Below are 19,423 nucleotides of genomic sequence, written 5' to 3' on the forward strand. Positions count from 1 at the left end.
GCATTTCTGTTGGGTGTCTGGGTCACAGCAGTGAGAAGTGATCCACTTCTCTCCTTGGCCATCTCCAGTTTGGTGGGCTGCTGCCTGGTCCCTCTAGTGGAGTCCTCACTTCCGCTACGGTGTTCTTCAGCTCCGAGGTGTCTGTGATCCCTTTCTTCGGATTCTGCCTATTTTGTTCTTCGCTATTATTCATATTTCCTTCAGTTGACTCAGTTCTCCTACAACTCACTGAGTGCTTTTCAAACGCTTCTTTTGAGTTGTCAAGTAAAACAGCTCTCTGAAGATTCATCTCAGTCCTTTGGGCCACGTGTCCCTGTTTTTCCGTATGTGTTATTTTGCTGGAGTACAAGCATTTGGGGAAACTCCTTGCTCGGTCTCTGCAGACCTCCTGCCAGCCCAGCTAGAGACTGTTTGTGACTCCCACGTTCTCTGGAGCTGCATCTCTCAGCGCTTAAGCATCCCTGGTGTGTAGGGTTCCCCAAACCCGAGCTTCTCGCGCCCCCTGGTGTCTGCATGCAATGCTGCAGCTAGCTGCGTAGTTCTCTGATGAGCACGGAGCCACCAGAGTTCCAGGAGGCTTCCTTTGTTTTCGGGGCTTCTGAGTTTTACCAGTTACACTTAGAATCAGATAAGATAAAGTCAATCCTTGGGAAGACTCCTAGGGAGCCAGATAATTGGGCATACATTCCATTCTTTCCTTCCAAAGGAAGAAACAAGAACCGGGCACTTTTCCTGGTTGCACGGAGCTGTCTGGTTCATTGGAGGACTGTTGTACATGGACAACCAACAACGGAGACGTGCCTATCTTTTTTTTTTTTTAATTGAAACATACACTTGAATATATGAAATTTTATTATTCTTTCTACATGACATCTTAAGGAATACACTCTGTACAATTTCTCAACTGGCAAATAAGACACAAAGCAAAATGTCCTTGATGCTCATAGAATCCTCTTTGGGAGGATTCAGTTTGTTACGACGTCTGTGATACAGTTCTCTTGGGTACCAGCGCTGCTTGGCAGTGAAGAACACCCTGCTGAGTTCTTCTATCATGGGTCCTTGCTCAAAGTGTTCGCTTTTTTCTTCTAATTTGGTTTTCAGCACTTCATTATTATGCAAAAGATCTGGTTGAGGGATAGGTTTGGTGTATTCCTAGGGGATGTCCACAGAGGGTGGTGGCACACTTGTCCTGCAGTTGCCTGTCAAAGGGAGTTCTACTTTGCAGTTGTAGTCATCTGGAAGAGAAGAATATGTAGACTTACAACAAGCACTTGATGAAGTTCCATTTTGGATTGGAAATAGATGCTTCCAGACAGTTCTGTTTGATGTCACCCATTTTACTGTTGCCACCATGGTCCTTATCAAGTGACTTGAAAAACCGATATTGTGAAGAGAAACTGCCTCAAAAAATCTGTGTCTAGGGACAGGGATTTTTATTCCTCCGGCCCGCCATCTTCCTTCAACCTGCCTATCTTTTTTTTTTTTTTTTTGGTTTTTCGAGACAGGGTTTCTCTGTGTAGCCTTGGCCATCCTGGACTCACTTTGTAGACCAGGCTGGCCTCAAACTCACAGTGATCCGCCTGTCTCTGCCTCCCGAGTGCTGGGATTAAAGGCGTGCGCCACCACGCCCGGCTCCAACCTGCCTATCTTAATACGGCCGTTCTTGCCTATGACTTTGCGGGTTTGGTGTCTTTCCGTTAGTTTCAGTTAGTTGAAGATTTATGGGCTGTATATTGTGATAAAGTCAGTGTCTTTGGTCTGCGACTTTTCATCCCACAATCTTGTCCTCCCCACTCTTGGAATTATGGCACACTGATAATATGATAAAAGCTGTGAAATTCCTACCTAGAATAAAAGCACACATACATAAAAATGCAAGGTATAAGCAAGGTGTGGTGGCCCGTGCCTGTAACCCCAGCACTTGGAAGATAGAGGCAGGAGGGTCAGGATTGCAAGGGCAGCCTCAGCTACATAGTGAGCTAGAGGTTAGCCTGGGGTATATAAGGTCCGCTGCCCTGGTGTGTGTGTGTGTGTGTGTGTGTGTGTGTGTGTGTGTGTGTGAGAGAGAGAGAGAGAGAGAGAGAGAGAGAGAGACAGACAGACAGACAGACAGACAGAGACAGAGAGACAGAGACAGAGAGACAGAGAGACAGACAGACAGAGACAGACAGACAGACAGACACACAGAGAGAGGCAGAGACAGAGAAAGAGACAGACAGAGACAGAGAAGAGATAGACGCATTTGGATAGTGTTAGGTCCGTATACAGGTAAATATATTCCTATGCACATGTCCTAATTTACAAACCTTGATAGCGTGTGCTGTGAGGAGCTAAATCAACAGGTTCAAGCTACACAGACTGCACATTCAGGAAAAGACTGTCCCTTCACCAGCACCGGGAGATGGCCTCTGGAGAACTGACTGTTCTGCCCCAGGCCTTTATCTGCCCAGGACCTTGGACCCCATAATACGCATTTGGCCCCAGGAAGTATGCTGACACTGAGACCCACAGTGGTCATTTAACAGACAGTTGGCCTGACTGTGTGAGCTACAGTAAAAGTCCTGGACTCTGAGGCCCAAGAGAGCCTCTACTTAGTGACTGACACTTTGTACATCGTTGCTGAGAGAATTAAGCACTCTCTCTGGGACCAGCAGTGGTCGTCTGGGATGCTTGTGTCTGTTTTCTTCTGGACTTTTTCCCATGTGCCTTTCTCCTTATGATCCTAATCCCTAGCCTTTCATTGTAGTATGCTTTAAATCGTTTTTTAAGGATTTATTTATTTATTATTTGTACAGTAAGTGTTCTGCCTGCATGCATGCCTGCAGGCCAGAAGAGGGCACCAGATCACATTATAGATGGTTGTGAGCCACCACGCGGTTGCTGGGAATTGATCTCAGACAGTGCTCTTAACCTCTGAGCCATCTCTCCAGCCCCTCCCCCATTGTGAGCATAGCAACATTTTCTGAGCCCCATCAGCAAACTACCTTATCTTGGAGCCCATTTGTGCTCTAAAGCACTTATACTGGGCGGCCAGCCTTGCCAGGCCCACTGCAGTGCGTGACTCTCATGTCACTCAGCACTTGCAACATATATAGGATGATTCCAACAGAGTGTTATTGGCTACGAGTTACAGAAGTCCAAGGAGTCCAAGGTCAATAGGTTCAGACCTCAGTGTCGACCTTTCCAAATCTAAGTGGTAGACCTCTGCGTGTAGCTCATAGCCTTCCTAGCCTTCTTGTTTCCAGTTTTCTCACTCAGCACGCCATCCTCACCTGGCAGGGACACTCCACGGCCCCCAGTGGATGCCCGAGGCAGAGGCCAGTGCCAAAACTCTCTGCCGGCTCTTCTTGTGGCAGCTAAATGCCTCACAGGCTGCACTCATTACTTCTGCAGTTGGAAGCAGAACAGCAAAACCAGCACCAGCACGGGCTGCTTTTCACTTCTTCATGATCTCACAAAGAAATCTCCACTTAGCGTAAGTTTCAGCACTTTCTCCCATTGCGCATGACTTTTTTTTTTTTTTTTTTACTTACTAGCTCAGAGCTTTCACCTTTCACCTACAGGAAGTTGGTTATCCCCCCACCCCCACCCTGACCCCCACCCCCACCCCACCCCCTTTCTCTCTTCTTCTTCCTTAACTTCTGCTTTCAGCTTCTCTCTCCAGACCCTTCTTAACAGATTCGGTAGCCCTGGGCACCACTCTCTTGTTTCTACCACATGGTTTCAGAATTATACGCTTTTGTGTCTGCCTCTTCCGCCTCGTTTCTTTAGCTTAACGCAGTGTCGTGTCGCTGCTGTGGCTTTTTGTGAGCTTCATCTGTGTTACGTGTGTGGCGTCTGTCCCTCTCACCGCTGAGAAGTGCTCTGCTGCCTGGATGTGCCACCGTTCGTTTTAGTTATTTCCAGTTTGGGGATACCGTGAACACATATTTAGTTCTTTATGTGGATATACTGCAGTACTTTTATGTAAAACACTGGAAAAGATGATTGCTTGAGTATGTTTGGAAAGAATTGCCTAATGTTTTCCAAATGGCTTTCCAATGTTGTATTCTAACTAGCAGTGTGGGAAAGAGACCCAGAGCTTCGTCAGTGCTACTGTCAGCCTTTCTAACCCCAGCTGCTTACTGAGCGCATAGTGGTTAACATGGTTCTAACTGGCATTCATCTGGTGACTAACCCTGCTAAACATGCCTTTACAATTACATTTAGCCAGGCACGGTGGCGCAACCCTGTAATCCCAGCACTCAGGAGACAGAGGCAGGCAGATCGCTGTGAGTTCAAGGCCAGCCTGGTCTACAAAGAGAGTCCAGGACAACCAGGGCTATACAGAGAGACACTGTCTCAAAATAAAATAAAATAAATGAATGAACGAATGAATAAATAAATAAATAAAATTACATTTATATGGGGACTGGAGAGATGGTTCCAGGCTAATGAGTCTGGTTGCTTCTCTGGAGGGTCTGCGTTCAGTTGGTGGGTCACAACTGTCTTTAACTCCAGTGTGGCTCTGACACCCATTTCCGACCTCCGCAGACACCAGGCACGCATATGGTGCACAAACATTCATATAGGCAAAATACGCATACATAAAACATAGAGTAAATAAAATACTTAAAGGTTATTTATTTATTCGTATGTGTGTGCATGGGAAGGAGTGCAGGTGTACCACAGCATTCATCTGGAGGTCAGAGGACAGTTCGTCTTATTACAAAATTTTACAAGCTCTTTATATAAACACATACATATTTGTATGTGTATTGGCTGTTGGTGTTTTGTTTGGCTTGGTTTGGTTTTTCGAGACAGGGTTTCCCCGTGTAGCTCTGGCTATCCTGGAACATGCTTTGTAGACCAGGCTGGCCTCAAACTCACAGAGATCTGCCTGCCTCTGCCTCCCGAGTGCTGGGACTAAAGGCGAGCGCCACCACACCTGGCTATGTAGTGGTTTTCTGAAGAGGGTCTTGTGGTACATCAAGCTGATGGCAACTCTCCTGCTTTGTCTCTTTAGTGCCGGATTACAGGTGCCCACCACTTGCTAGAAGGCTGTCACAGGTCTGAACACAGGCTCTTTATCCTAAACCCTCACTCTGCAGCCCAGGATGTCCAGGAATTCACAATGTGCAGCCCAGACTCGAATTCCCAGCAACCCTCTTGTCTGGCTTAGCCTCTCACATTCGAGGCTCACAGGCAACCCGGCACTGCCCTCCCCAGTTGCTTCTTCCTAGTTTGTGGCTTGTGTTTTCATTCTTTCTGACAGTGTCTTCAGCTGAACAGCTTCTAGTTTCGAATAGGAACGGTTTATACTTCCAGCTCTCATTTTAGTGACATGGATCTGAGGTGAGGGTCTGAGCTGGGATACAGCTTCTGCAAACGGATGAGCTGGTTTTCCAGCACTGTCTATTTAAAACACCTTCCTTCCTCCCACTAACATATATTGGCACCTTTGAAGAAAACCGATGAGCCGGGCGTGGTGGCGCACGCCTTTAATCCCAGCACTCGGGAGGCAGAGGCAGGCGGATCACTGTGAGTTCGAGGCCAGCCTGGTCTACAAAGTGAGTCCAGGATGGCCAAGGCTACACAGAGAAACCCTGTCTCGAAAAACCAAAAAAAAAAAAAAAAAAAAAAAAAAAAAAAAAAAAAAGAAAACCGACGGCCTCTGTGTGTGAGTCGTTTTTGGCCACTGTGCAGTTCTCTTAATCTGTATGTCTGTCTTCCGATGCTGATTTCCATGGTTTACGAATAAGACTTGAAAGTGTGTAGTTTAGTTTCTCCGGTTTCATTCATGTTCTTCTTCCACATTGCTATGGCTTCGACAATTTTAGAATCAACACGGGGTTTTTAACTGGGCTTCTATTGAATCTTTAGATCAATTGGGGCGGTTTAATATCTTAACGATTCAAGGCTTTTAATCCATGAGCATGGATCATCTCCCGTGTATCAGGTCGCCGTCGTCTTCAATTCCGCTCAGCGGTGTTTTGTAGTTTTCATTGTGTATGTCTCGTGATATTTTGTTTAATTGACCCCTTGATGCTTTCTTTATGTTGGCCGCTACTGCTTTCACCATTATACCTTCATTTCAACTTGCAATCGTTATTTTTTAGTATAAGGAAGCCCAGCTGGTGTGGTGGCGCACGCCTTTAATCCCAGCACTCGGGAGGCAGAGGCGGGCGGATCTCTGTGAGTTTGGGGCCAGCCTGGTCTACAAAGTGAGTCCAGGACAGCCAAGGCTACACAGAGAAACCCTGTCTTGAAAAACAAACAAACAAAAAACCCCACAAGTCCAATAGACTTCAACGTGTATGTTTTCATTTTTAAATAAAATGGAGGCAAGTGAACTCTGAATATGCTGAAGTTGTCGAAAGGTTTCTTGTTTTCTTTCTTTGGGCTCTGTGACCCTTCAATTTCATATTCTTTTAAAACATATGTGTCCATTCTGTTTACTTTAACAAACACAAGAATATCATATAATGCTTAATATTTGACAAGCAAACGCCCTGTGTTATAGTTACTGTTATTATCTCAGTTTAGAGATGAGGAAACAGAAACCTGGAGCCATGAATTAATAGCCAAAGTCCCACAGATAGTAAGTGGCTGGGACTGGAGACTGATTCTGGTCTCTGGCTTCTGAATCCTTGGGCTTCATCAGAAATACTTCGACCTGGTATGTGGACCCCATCATAGCTTAATGTTGAGTGAGCCAGCATGTGCACAGAGAGAGACCGTATGGCTGAGAAGTGTCGATTAAGAAAATGCTGGTGGACTTAACCACCAGATTCACATGCCTGCATAAGGCTCCAGATATGACCTGGAGTCTGAGTCTGGGGTCAAGTGTAGAGAAACAGGAGGAAAAACCGAGAGGCAGACTCTTAGTTGTGCTGTCCTCCCCGATAATCCAGCTGCCCCGACAGAAGCCTGAAATGCGGTAGTTTTGAATTCTAGTAGAAATCAGACTCTGAACTTTTAATTGTTATCGTTTCCTGGACAAGTAATCTACAGTGCCTGGCTCTGCTGGGAAGCTGGACAGAGCGTGAACAGCACACCCAGTCAGCCACGTGATGGCGGCAGTTAGCAGCGGGTGTGAGGTCGGCCCAGACAATTGGTTTGCCGAGATGACTGATTGGCCAGTGAGCAGTAAGGTATACAGTGCAGACTCTGAACAAAGCGATGATTCGTGCGGAACGCGATGGGGCGGGACCAGTAGCTCAACACCAGAGCACTTTGCCTCTTGTGTATGAGACTTTGGGTCCAGGTCCCAAAACCACAAAACAAACAAACAAAAAAGTAAAAATGGAATGGAATACTATGAGATTTCATTACATTGCTCTACACTGTATTAAAAATGAAGAATTTAAAAGTTATTGTTCGCCTTTAATTCCAGCACTCGGGAGGCAGAGGCGGGGAATTGCTGTGAGTTCGAGGCCAGCCTGGTCTACAAAGTGAGTCCAGGACAGCCAAGGCTACACAGAGAAACCCTGTCTCGAAAAAAACAAAAACAAAAATAAATAGATAAATAAATAAAATAAAATAAAAGTTATTGTTTAATTTGAAATTTTGCATTAAATAGTACTGAACCGAACTGTGAGTAGGGGTAAAACTATAGAAATCAAAGCCATGGGTGTGTGTGTGTGTGTGTGTGTGTGTGTGTGTGTGTGTGTGTGTGTGTTCACAGCCTCAATAATTCCATGGCTCGAGGGTGTGGAACAATGGCATAAAATGGAGAGTAAGGGGGCTGGAGAGATGGCTCAGAGGTTAAGAGCACTTGGCTGCTCTTCCAAAGGTCCTGAGTTCAATCCCCAGCAACCACATGGTGGCTCACAACCATCTATAGTGAGATCTGGTGTGCAGGTGTCCATGCAGGCAGAGCACTGTATACATAATAATAAATAAATCTTTTTTAAAAATGGAGAGTAAAGAACTCTACTCCTTGACTCAGACTGTACACCAATGTTTTCAGGTATTCTTGACCTATATTCAAAAGTTTTTTAAACTTCTAAATAAACAGGAAGAAGTCACAGGAAAATCTTTTCCTGATACTGGATTGAAGTAGGGAAAGTTTGTCATGACACAAAATAGACCAAACTGAAAACTAAGCATTGATAAATGGTGCCTAATGAAAATTAAAGAACATCTGAGCCAGTGAAATACAAGAAGAAAACCAACTCTTAAAAGCCGTCCTCTGACCTACATACATATGCTATGCTATGGCATGGGCACACACACACACACACACACACACACACACACACACACACACACACATACACATACACACACACACACACAGGGGGTAGGGAGGTAGGGAGGGATGAACAAAATTAATAACATCTGGCTATCAAAATATATCATTTACGCCGGGCGGTGGTGGCGCACGCCTTTAATCTCAGCACTCAGGAGGCAGAGGCAGGTGGATTACTGTGAGTTCGAGGCCAGCCTGGTCTACAAAGTGAGTCCAGGACAGCCAAGGCTACACAGAGAGACTTTGTCTCTAAAAACAAAACAAACAAACAAAAAACAAAATATATCATTTACAATGTGTTTTTATTTTCTGTGCATGTCTGTGGGAGTGCATGCCATATGCACACAGTCCGACAGGCCAGAGGAGGGTGACGGACTCCCTGAAGCTGGAGTACCAGGTGGTTGTGCGCTCTCTGATTTGAGTATTGGACTGAACTTAGGTCCTCTAGAAGAACAGCAAGCACTCTTAAGTGATGATGCATCTCAAAACATAATGTTTTAGAAAATAAGTAGAGGGCCTGGAGAGATGGCCCTACAGTCAAGTGTGTTTGCTGCTCCTGCAGGGGACCAGGGCTTGGCCCCCAACCCCCCACATGGAGATCCCCAACTGTGTGCAACTCCAGTCCTAGGGGAGTTAGCACCCTCTTCTGACCTCTGCAGTTTCCTGCACCCATGTGGTACACATAAAGTCACACAGGCATACACATTAGTAAAAACTAAATTAAGAAGAAAAGAAGTAGAGCCAGCTATAGTGACATATACCTTTAATACCAGTACATAGAGGGGGAGGCAGGGAGATATCTGAGTTGCAGGTCAGTCAAGGGCTACATTGTGAGACCCTTGTCTCAAAAAAGAAAGAGGGGGAGGGAGGGTAGACCAACTATGGACTGTTGAAGAATTTATAGACAAAATATACCAAAAAAAAAAAAAAAAGTCTTCAAATCAATAAGCAAAAATTAGTGCATTACCCACTAAGAGACTGCTACAAAAATGTTTACGGCAGCTCTGTAATTGACTAAAATTAGACAAAATCCAAATATGCATCAAGAGGAAACTAAAACAATTTGTGATATAGCCATATAATGTAATATGATTAGCAGTAATAAAAGAAATGGATTACTAATATACAGAACGCAGATGAATCTCAAAAGCACGCTGGGAGAAAAGCCAGATATGGGGCTGGCTTATGGGCAAAGCATGTTCCTAACATGCACCAAGCCTTGGAGTCAGTCCCCTACCCAAACAACAACAAAACACACACACACACACACACACACACGAATATAAACAACCGGTGCTCTGGATCAAATTTGTAGCCCCATCTACACAGGAGATTGGGTCAGGAGGACCACAAGGTCAAGTCCAGCCTAGGCAATTTAGCAAGACCATGTTCCAATAAGGGATATGGCTTTGGCTCGAAACCCTGAAGTACATACTATATGGTTTCATTTATATGCCATGAAAAACTAAGCCAAGTTAATATGTGGCGATATATATAACTGGTCACCTCTGATAGACTGTGCATTGACCTAATGAACACAGTGGCTCTTCCAAGGTGATACAGTGACCTGTTCATTAAAGTGGACACAGGTTAGGATGTATGCATTTAGTTAAAAATAAGGTATGTGTTTAGGATTTGTGTACTTTATTGTATATAAACTCTGTGGGGTTTTTTGTTTTTGTTTTTGTTTTGTTTTTGAGACAAGGTCTCACTGTGTAACTCTGACTGTCTGGAATTCACTCTGTAGATCAGGCTGGCTTGAACTCAGGGATCCACCTGCTTCTGCCTCCTGTGTGCTGGGACTAAAGGTGTGTACCACCATACCCAGCCCTAGAAGTCAATTTTTAAAACTTTAAGTAAAACAAATTGTTGAGGATCCCCCAAAAGCCTGTGTTTTTGTTTTCTGTCTATCAGCTTTTAACATTTTAGAAATTAAAAGGGAATTTTAAAAATATTAACTGATTAAAATAAAATTATATTTTTTCCATATTGATATAAAGAATATCTTTATGAAAAAACTATTTTTTACTCAACATAACATTTGTATTGATTCTTTGGGAGTTTCCCATCATGCACCCAAATCATACTGCCCATTACTTCCGTGTCCGCCCCTCATTCCCTTGTATCCTCCCCTGGACAACAACAACAACAACAAAAACAGGGGGCTGGAGAGATGGCTCAGAGGTTAAGAGCACTGACTGCTCCTACAGAGGCCCTGAGTTCAATTCCCAGCAACCACATGGTGGCTCATAACCATCTACAATGTGATCTGGTGCCCTATACTGGCCTGCAGTTAGGTGTACATGTAGGCAGAGCACTGTCTATATAATAATAAATAAATCTTGAAAACAAAACAAACATCTGGGCAGTGGTGGCACACGCCTTTAATCCCAGTATTCGGGAGGCAGAAGCAGGTGGATCACTGTGAGTTAGAGGCCAGCCTGGTCTACAAAGTGAGTCCAGGACAGCCAAGGCTACACAGAGAAACCCTATCTCAAAAAAAACAAAACAAAACCAAACAAAACACAAAAACAAACAAACAAAACAAGTCCAGTTTGCATTGTCTCTATACTGACTGGAGCGTGGCCAAACTCTTAGTGGGCTGCCCCTTAAATAGAGCTGAGTCCTTCCCCTCCCTCATCCTCAACGGAAGCCATCCACTGTGGATAGCTATCTTCTGCAACCTTATCCCACTTTTTAAGAGCTCTCTTCCATGGCTTCCTGTTTAGGCTGCTCTTTACTTTTTTGCAGGGGGTGAGGGTTGGGGTAAGGGTAGGGCTTGTCACAGAAGCCTTTTATGTCCCTCTTTCTCAACTGTGCAACTGCAGTCATATCACTGTCAGCGTGGCTTCCTTGTTCTTCACAGTCAGAGGGAGTGTGGAGAGCTCTATTTTCATCATCGTCATCGTCGTCGTCTTTGTCATCATCATCGCCATCGCCATCATTATCGCCATCATTATCGCCATCGCCATCATTATCGCCATCGCCATCATTATCGCCATCGCCATCATTATCGCCATCGCCATCATTATCGCCATCGCCATCATTATCGCCATCGCCATCATTATCGCCATCGCCATCATTATCGCCATCGCCATCATTATCGCCATCGTCATCATTATCGCCATCGCCATCATTATCGCCATCGCCATCATTATCGCCATCGTCAGCAGCAGCAGCAGCAGCAGCAGCAGGAACAGCATTGTCATCATAAGCATCAAGCCACAGGTGCATGCCTGCAATCCCAGCATTTGGGAAGCAGAGGCAGAAGGACTGTACATCCTAAGCCAGCCTGGGCTGGTAGTGAGACCTTGTCTCCAAAAAACATTCCTGAGAAAATTGGTATTCAGACTCTCCTTGGTGAGAAGGGTGACACGATTGTACTTCTTTGCAGATTTCTTTGGTGTCTGGCTTAAAAGAAAACAGCCGAGTTTAAAAAAAAAAAAAAAACAGAACAAACAAACAAACAAACAAAAAAACCTGTGCCTGCATTTAATTTGTTACAACCTCATATTAATGAGCCTTGGGAAACTCCAGTGTATACTTAGGGGCAAAGCAAATGAAAAGACAAACAGCAGGTTAAAATCATTAGGAAAACAGCTTGGACCTCATGACCCTCCCGAGTCTTGTAGACGTTGTACCCCCTTCCCCCCCCCCCCCACGCCCCTGCACCCCCTCATGGCAGGTTGACCCCTGGCTCTGACTCACCACCCTTGGTTGCTTCTTCAGCACGAGGCTAGAAAACAAATTAAATGCCTTTTCAGAGCGGAGTTTGCATCCGCAGGGCCTTCCAGATCTCCCACTGTTTCTACTCTCCCCTCCGCGACATTTTCCAGGTTTGATGGCGAGACCATATTCCAGCCAGCAGGGTAGATGAAAGCACAGCATGGCTGAGTCGGTGTCAAGGTGACCTCTGTCTCCACTTTCCTAGGGATGACGATCATCTGACAGCACAGCTAGAATGAGTGTGCTCTTATGTGTTCGGCATCCATTTATAAATACAAGGGTAGAAAGGTCACTTGTATCCTGTCTCAAACACTGTCCCATACACCCACCCCACCTCCACCCCCACCCCACCACCACCACTCCCGCAGGTACTCGGGATTTCTCAACATTTTCTTTTTACCTAAAGCCCTGTGAAATGTTTCTAAAGATTTTAATTTTTATTTATGGTCTGTGTGTTTATGCCACACACACATGGCGTCAGTTCTTGGGAGCTGGAGTCACACTGGGGGTTGGGAGCCGTTCACTGTGCATATTGGGAGCTGAACTGCCCCCCTCAGCAGGAGCAGCAAGTCTGTGAGCCGCCAACACATCTCTCCAGCTCCTGAAAGTTGTCTTTAAATGATTTGGGAAATCTTTGTATTACTTAGACCCCCCTGGTCTTCGTTTAAGTCAGGAACATTCTCCAATTTTTCTGTAAATCGCAACAGATAATGCTAGGGCTTTTCCCCCTCCCCTCACAAATTAAAATTATTTTAAATTGTTAAAACAAGAACAGATCTTCAAGCCACGGACCACATTAAAAACCTTTTTATTTCAATACTTAATTGCATCTTCCTAAGGGAGAATATATTTAATGGCTAAACTTTGAGAAGGAGAAACAGCTCTCTCATTTCCACATCTGGGTAGCAAGCACAGCGCTCAGTGGGGCTTCACAGTTGTGGGGAGTGATTAAAGCCAGGAGACAACAAGGCCTCTTGCTCAGACAGCTCAACCTCTTCAGGCAGCTCAGAGCCTTTCAGGGCTGAGGGAAAAATACATCCCATAACGCTTAATCATACACATCTCCAGGCTTTGTAGATAAACTCTGTTATCAAGAGACGTCTGGAGTCTCAGATGAATATCGAATGGCTCACTTATTCCCTCTTGCCCTACTAAAGTGGCTTTTTAGTGCTGAGGATCATTCTAGGCACGTCTGGGATGTCCTTGTGTAGACCTCCCCCTGTAGCGCACGTGGATGAGGAGCGTGACTCCCAATTCCACAGAGCTGCTACTTCTGTTTTATGGAGGACACAGAGTTTAGGAGGATTCAGACTAAGATGGGGGAGGGGTGGAGAGGAATGGGGGCGGGGCTGGGGGCGGGGCACACTAGACACCAACCTGTGGAAGAGAAATTGTGACCTAGGCCTTAGAATACTGGCGAACTGCAGCCCAAGTGTAACTCCACTGTCCTGGGTGAACCCTAAGGCATGGGGTGTCTTATGCCCACACAATCAGTGTACGGAAAGCTTTCGGATTAAAGGTGTACGTTAGGGCTCAACTGCACCAAACAAAAGACCGGTTTTTACAGTTCACACTCTGAGGGATCACAATGGGACCAAAGACAGGTTTTTACAGTTCACAATTGGATCAAATATCCTGCAGCTCTCAGTGACTCAGGACATTAGGACAGGAAGATTTACAAGTTCAAGGCTAGCCTGGGTAACTTAGTGAGACCTTTCTTAAAATGAAAAAAAAAAATTTTTTTTTTTAAAAAGTGGGGAACTGGGGATGTAGTTCAGTGATAGAGCACTTGCCTAGCACATGGGAAGCCCTGGGTGTGAGTGACGCCCACAGGTTGTAAGCACTTAAGCCAGCAACCCAGCTTGCCCATTAACATATCAACTATTCCTCAGTGTGTGTAATTGCACGCGCCATTGTTTTCACATGCTGGCAGCGCAGGAGGCTTGTTGACAGGAGCGCCAGCATAAACAGATGATTAATTCATTGGACTTCGACCTTAGGATGACCAAGATACAACCAGGCAGTAGGAAGTTTCAATTCCATCATCATTTCCTGGGACCACTGACAGCTATGCTGTTTGCCATCGCCCCAGATGTCATCTGGCAGCATGTGACTGCGGACAGTGGTGAGGGCGGGGTCTCCTGAAGAGAAGAAAGCGAGGGAGAACCTAAAAAACAGAGCAGTGGGAGGGAGGGAGGAATGGGAGGATACAAGGGATGGGATAACAATTGAGATGTAATATGAATAAATTAATTTAAAAGAAAAAACAGAACAATGACATCGCCCACAAGAGAACCCATGGAGATGGGCTTTTATGGGGCAGAGCGGCTAACCAAAAAATGCTGTTTTAGGATTTTTATTGCTGTGAGGAGACAGCATGACTACAGCATCTCTTATAAAGGAAAATATTTAAGATTTAGTCCACTGTCCTCGTGGCGGGAAGCATGGCGGTGTGCAGGCAGACATGGTGCTGGAGAAGGAGCTGGGAATTCTACCTCCAGATCACGACGCAGCAGGAAGGGAGAGTGACAAAGCTACACCTATTCCCACAAAGCCACACATCTTAATTGCTTCGAATAAGGCCGCTCCCTGTGAGCCTGCGGGGGAACATTTTTTCATTCAAATCACCACAAATGCCAAAAGTGGACGACTTTGAGCACCAAGAGTGAAGCAGGAAGTTAAATTTGTTATTGGAATTAGAAAAGATTGCATGACACAAGACCCTGTTAAAGAGATGCTTATATGGGGCTGGAGAGATGGCTCAGTGGTTAAGAGCACTGGCTGCTCTTCCAGAGGTCCTGAGTTCAATTCTCAGCACCCACATGGTGGCTCACACCGTCTGTAATGTGATCTGATGCCCTCTTCTGGCCTGCAGGTGTACATGCAGGCAGAGCTCTGTATACATAATAATAAATTTTTTAAAAAAGATTTATTATTTATTATTATGTATACAGTGCTCTGTCTGCATGTATATCAGGCCAGATCACATTATAGATGGTTGTGAGCCACCATGTGGTTGCTGGGACTTGAACTCAGGACCTCTGGAAGAGCAGTCAGTGTGCTTAGCCTCTGAGCCATCTCTCCAGCCCAATTATTATTTTTTTTTAAGAGATGATTATTTTTTTTTAAAGATTTATTTATTTATTATGGATACAGATCTTGTTATAGATGGTTATGAGCCAACATGTGGTTGCTGGTAATTGAACTCATGACCTTTGGAAGAGCAGTCAGTGCTCTTAACCTCTGAGCCATCTCTCCAGCCATCTCTGAAAGACTGCAGTACCAGCTGTGCAGAGATTCATGTCAGCCCTGAACTACGAACAAGCGTATGAAGTAAATACCGCAGGCAGCTATTTGCCTTTAATAAAGGATGGTTAAATCAACAGAGGAGATGGTAAATCCCCTCTGCAGAGGAACGCCAGATACTAACTATGTGGAATGGTTTTCTCCCAGGATGGTGGCTCTTCTCCGTAACTCCAGCGTTAGGGAGGTGGAGATGGAGGGTCAGGTGTCCCAGGCCATTTTGAACGAGGTAATGAGTTTGAGGCTACTCCAGTCACTAAGAATGAGCTTCCAACGGAAACACTATGAGCTGAGAGTTCGGTTCAGAGGTAGAGTGCTTGCTGAGCATGCTCAGTCAAGGCCGTGAGCTTGTTTCCTACCCCACCCCCCACCCTAGGGCTGTAGAAAATTATTCACAGTTCAAAGTTTCTTTTTTTTTTTTTTTTTTTTAGGTGCTGGGCCTTCAGCCGAGCGCCTCGCTGATGCACTGGCACCAAGCCAAGCCTGGAAAGTTCAGAGAGACATTAAGCCACCCAAAATGGTTTGGTTTTTTGGTTTGTTTTGTTTTTGTTTTTTACAAAAAAAAAAAAAAAAAAATCTAGGGATATTTGAAAAAATAAAAATAAATTTAGAAAATTATGAAATACCAGTTTTCATAGCTTCTAATGAAAATAGTCCTGTAGCATGCAAGATATGGTAGTGATGGATTGCCTGTGCTGAGCGCAGTCAGGTGAGGTTCAGGCTGCTGGTGACCCAAAGTGTGACCTTCCTGAGGTGTGGGCAGGGCTTGTGATGCCCAGGCTTAGCCAGGCAACTGTTTACAGGGGTCAGCAGAGATGGCACAGACTAGGTTTGTATTTTTGTCCTTTTTCTCTCTCGGGGCTGAGAGTATAAATCTAGGGCCTTCTATATGACAGACAAGTCTCTATCACTGAGATGACTCCTGCCCAGTTTGGCTAGCAATTTTATCATTTTATTTCTTTTGAGGTAAGTGCTCCCGGTGTCACCCTGGCTGTCTTAGGACTTTCTCTGCAGATATGACTGGCCTGGAACTCATAGAGATCCACCCGCTTCTGCCTCCCAAGGGCTGGGATTGAATGCGCGCACCACCACCGTGTCCAGTTGGTTTCTAATTTCAGGTAAAAATAAAATACATGCTGTTCATAAATAAAACAAGAAAACGCCACGGCACCAATCATAGCAGTGACACAAAGAGGGCTTTGGAGTTGGTTGGTTTAAAAAAGGATTTTTAGGTGAGAGTGGGATTTGCCACGGGGGACATGCCTTGACCCTGTCCTGGAGGCAAAAGGACCACACTGCAAAGAATCCAAGCACTGAAGAGCTAGAAGCAGCCCTGAGCCGCAGGTGTGGGGTGGCTCATGGAGTGGCACGTGATTTCAGCCTCGGGAGCTCCTTGAGCCAAAAACCCAGCCACTTGTGGAAGCAACGGAGAACAAACATGTGCTGCTGCCGCTGAGCTGATGGGAATGGTGCATCCAGGTCACGGGGTGCCGCTTAGTGAAGAGGGGTTACAACACACCCTGTACACAGCCATCCTAGGTGGAAGGAGATGCTCTGCCCTCCCTCTGCCTGTCACTGCCAAAACCATGGAACCCAGGGAACCACAGTGCCTCAGGAATCTCAAGCAAGAGAGGGAAAAAAGGCTGAAGCCCGGGGCAGCTGGAGGAGGAACTTGTCTCCTCGGTGGAGATTAATAAGTTCTGACACTGTGACAGACCACATAGCAAGAGAGCCTGGAGCCGGCACAATGGTGGTAGTGGGTCCTAGTTACGCGAAGGGTCTAGCCCTCTGTTTAAACCTAAATCTCACGCCAGGACCCGACCGATGAGTTTACGTGCACGGGCGGAAGGAGGTGAGGTCACTAGACATCTTTATTGGTTGTTCTTCCCAAAGCGGCAGCGTTGAATAAATCTCCTTTCTCCGCTTGACTGTTTAATTGAGAAAAGGTGGCTTGTTAGGGTTGCCAGGACCCAGGCTCCCCTCTCAACATTTCCAGTAAGAACTGGGAGGCTGAGGCAGGAGGATCACTTGTTTGACACCAGCCTGGGCTACACAGTGATACCCTGTCTCATAAAACCAAGACACACCAGCATGTGATCCCACCGGAGCACGGCCTGCTGACGGGATAGCAGCAGCCCTGACATCATGTAGACTGGTTGGTTATTTACTGCGGCAGGAAAAGCTCTGGATCCGCTGTCACCAAAGTCCTAATGGTGGAGTGGCATTTGGCAGACTGATACTTCTTTTGGGCGGCCTGGGGGGCGGGTATTGGGCTTTTTTGGGGGAGGAGGAGTTCGAGACAGGGTTTCTCTGTGTAGCTTTGACAGATATTTCTTTGATGATGGGTACATTTCTTTGTGGCTAGAGTTTATTTGGATGGGAGGATGGGTGTGGCCTTGTTTGATTTGCCAGGAAGCAGCAACTCCTTTTAGCCAGTGTGCATAACAGAGGCCTGACCTTTCCCCCTCTGTTGCCCAGACACTTTGTAGTGACCCCCTATGAGTGTCCAGTGCCTCCTGGAAGGTCTGTGCGGAGCACTCCTCTGTGCAGAGCACTCCTCTGTGTGGAGCACTCCTCTGTGTGGAGCATTCCTCTGTGTGGAGCATTCTTTGGCATGAAGCACCCCCCTGTGTGGAGCACTCCTCTGTGTAGAGCACTCTTCCTTGTGCTCCAACACACCCGCTCTATGCTGCCTTTGCTTGGACAATACCACGCTCTGTTCAGACAAGCTCCTCTGGCCCAGCTCAGATGCCGTCTTGCTCTATGGCTTGAAGCATCCACTTCCAAGTTACCTCCTTTTTCTCCTCTCCCCGTACCCCCTTGTTTTTCTCCTCTTATTCAATTTGCTGCTGCTGCTGTTGTTGCTTTGCTTTGGTTTGGGTTTTTTTTGGGGGGGAGGCATAAGGTCTCACTCAGCAGCTCAGTCTGGCCTGGAGCTCACAGCAGCTCTCCTGCCATAGCCCCTCAGTGCTGGGCTTATAGGCCTGAAACAGCTCCTAAGCTTTGTAATCTCCAAGAAGAACTTTCTGACACTCAGACAGAACCAAAGGCCCAATGGGGTCCCTGTTCCAGCCTCACAGCCAGACACCTTCCCTGGTGGGACTCCTGTGTTCCCGAGAACGGCTGTCTGCTCCTCCTTTGCATCCTCCAGGCCTAACAAGGGTGTCTCCCAATGCATAGAACAAGCAAGCTGTGCGAAGGAGGCAGGGGAGAGTGGAGGGGAGAAAGACACTGGTAAATAACAGCAGGGTTGGGGTGGGGGCTGCTGGGAAGGTGAGTGGCAGGAATCCAGACTTAGGGTTAGAGTCTGTGGTTGGAGGCTGGAGACATGTCAACTACCCATTAAACACCAGCTCTGGGTGTGGGGGAAATAGAATGGTCCGACAGATTTTTTTTTTTTTTAATTTTTATTTTATGTGCGTTGGTGTTTTGTCTGCATGTATGTCTATGAGAGGATGTCAGATCTTGGAGTTACAGACAGTTGTGAGCCGCCATGTGGGTGCTGGGAATCGAACCTGGATCCTTTGGAAGAACAGTTAGTGCTTTTAACCGCTGAGCCATCTCTCCAGCCGGACTGACAGATCTTTAAACATCTTGAATTGTCAGTCTGGGTTGATAATTGGCTCTGTCTTTGGAAACTGGCGAGAGGTATATTTTCAGTACTCCATGTTCACTGAGAATCTGGTATTAAAGTATTTCAGGGGACTGTGCTCTTGGCATCAGACTGCCTTGCTAAGGACGAGAAGGGATGTGACTATAAGCATTTTATAATCTCTCTGCATTTTTCTTAGCAGGAGATGCTTTAAATGTTTTGGGGGGGTTAATTTCTTTTTGGGAGCATGGGCCGGGGATTGAACCCAGGCCCCATGAATACTAAGCTAGTGTACTGACACTGAGACACACCTCTGTCCTACAGTAACTGAGATTGGAGCCCGGGAAGTGGGTGAGACCAACTTCTGAAGGATGCTGTGGTGTGCCTGTCAATCACTCGCACATCAGCAGGAGCTGGGACCACAGGGAAGGGCCCTAGTTACCCACGTTGGTGAGAGGTCTTGTTACTGGGTGTAGAAGCTGGGGCCTCAGGAGCCAGTAAAGGAGTCCTCTGCGGCTCCTGCCTCTGCCTCTCTGGGAGCTCCACGTCATATTTAAGCAACCTTCCTT

The 19,423-nt window shown here is 46.1% G+C and overlaps 1 protein-coding gene across 1 annotated transcript; it reads right to left on the bottom strand.

Annotated features, from left to right (window-relative positions):
- Positions 1 to 1,152: 1,152 nt before the first annotated feature.
- LOC127206011 (28S ribosomal protein L42, mitochondrial-like) lies at positions 1,153 to 1,353 on the bottom strand. The gene has a single exon (XM_051165387.1). The coding sequence runs from the start codon at positions 1,351 to 1,353 to the stop codon at positions 1,153 to 1,155; it is 201 nt and encodes a 66-aa protein (XP_051021344.1).
- Positions 1,354 to 19,423: the final 18,070 nt, after the last annotated feature.

This window comes from Acomys russatus, chromosome 22, assembly GCF_903995435.1.
Source record: "Acomys russatus chromosome 22, mAcoRus1.1, whole genome shotgun sequence".
Taxonomy (NCBI): Eukaryota; Metazoa; Chordata; class Mammalia; order Rodentia; family Muridae; genus Acomys; species Acomys russatus.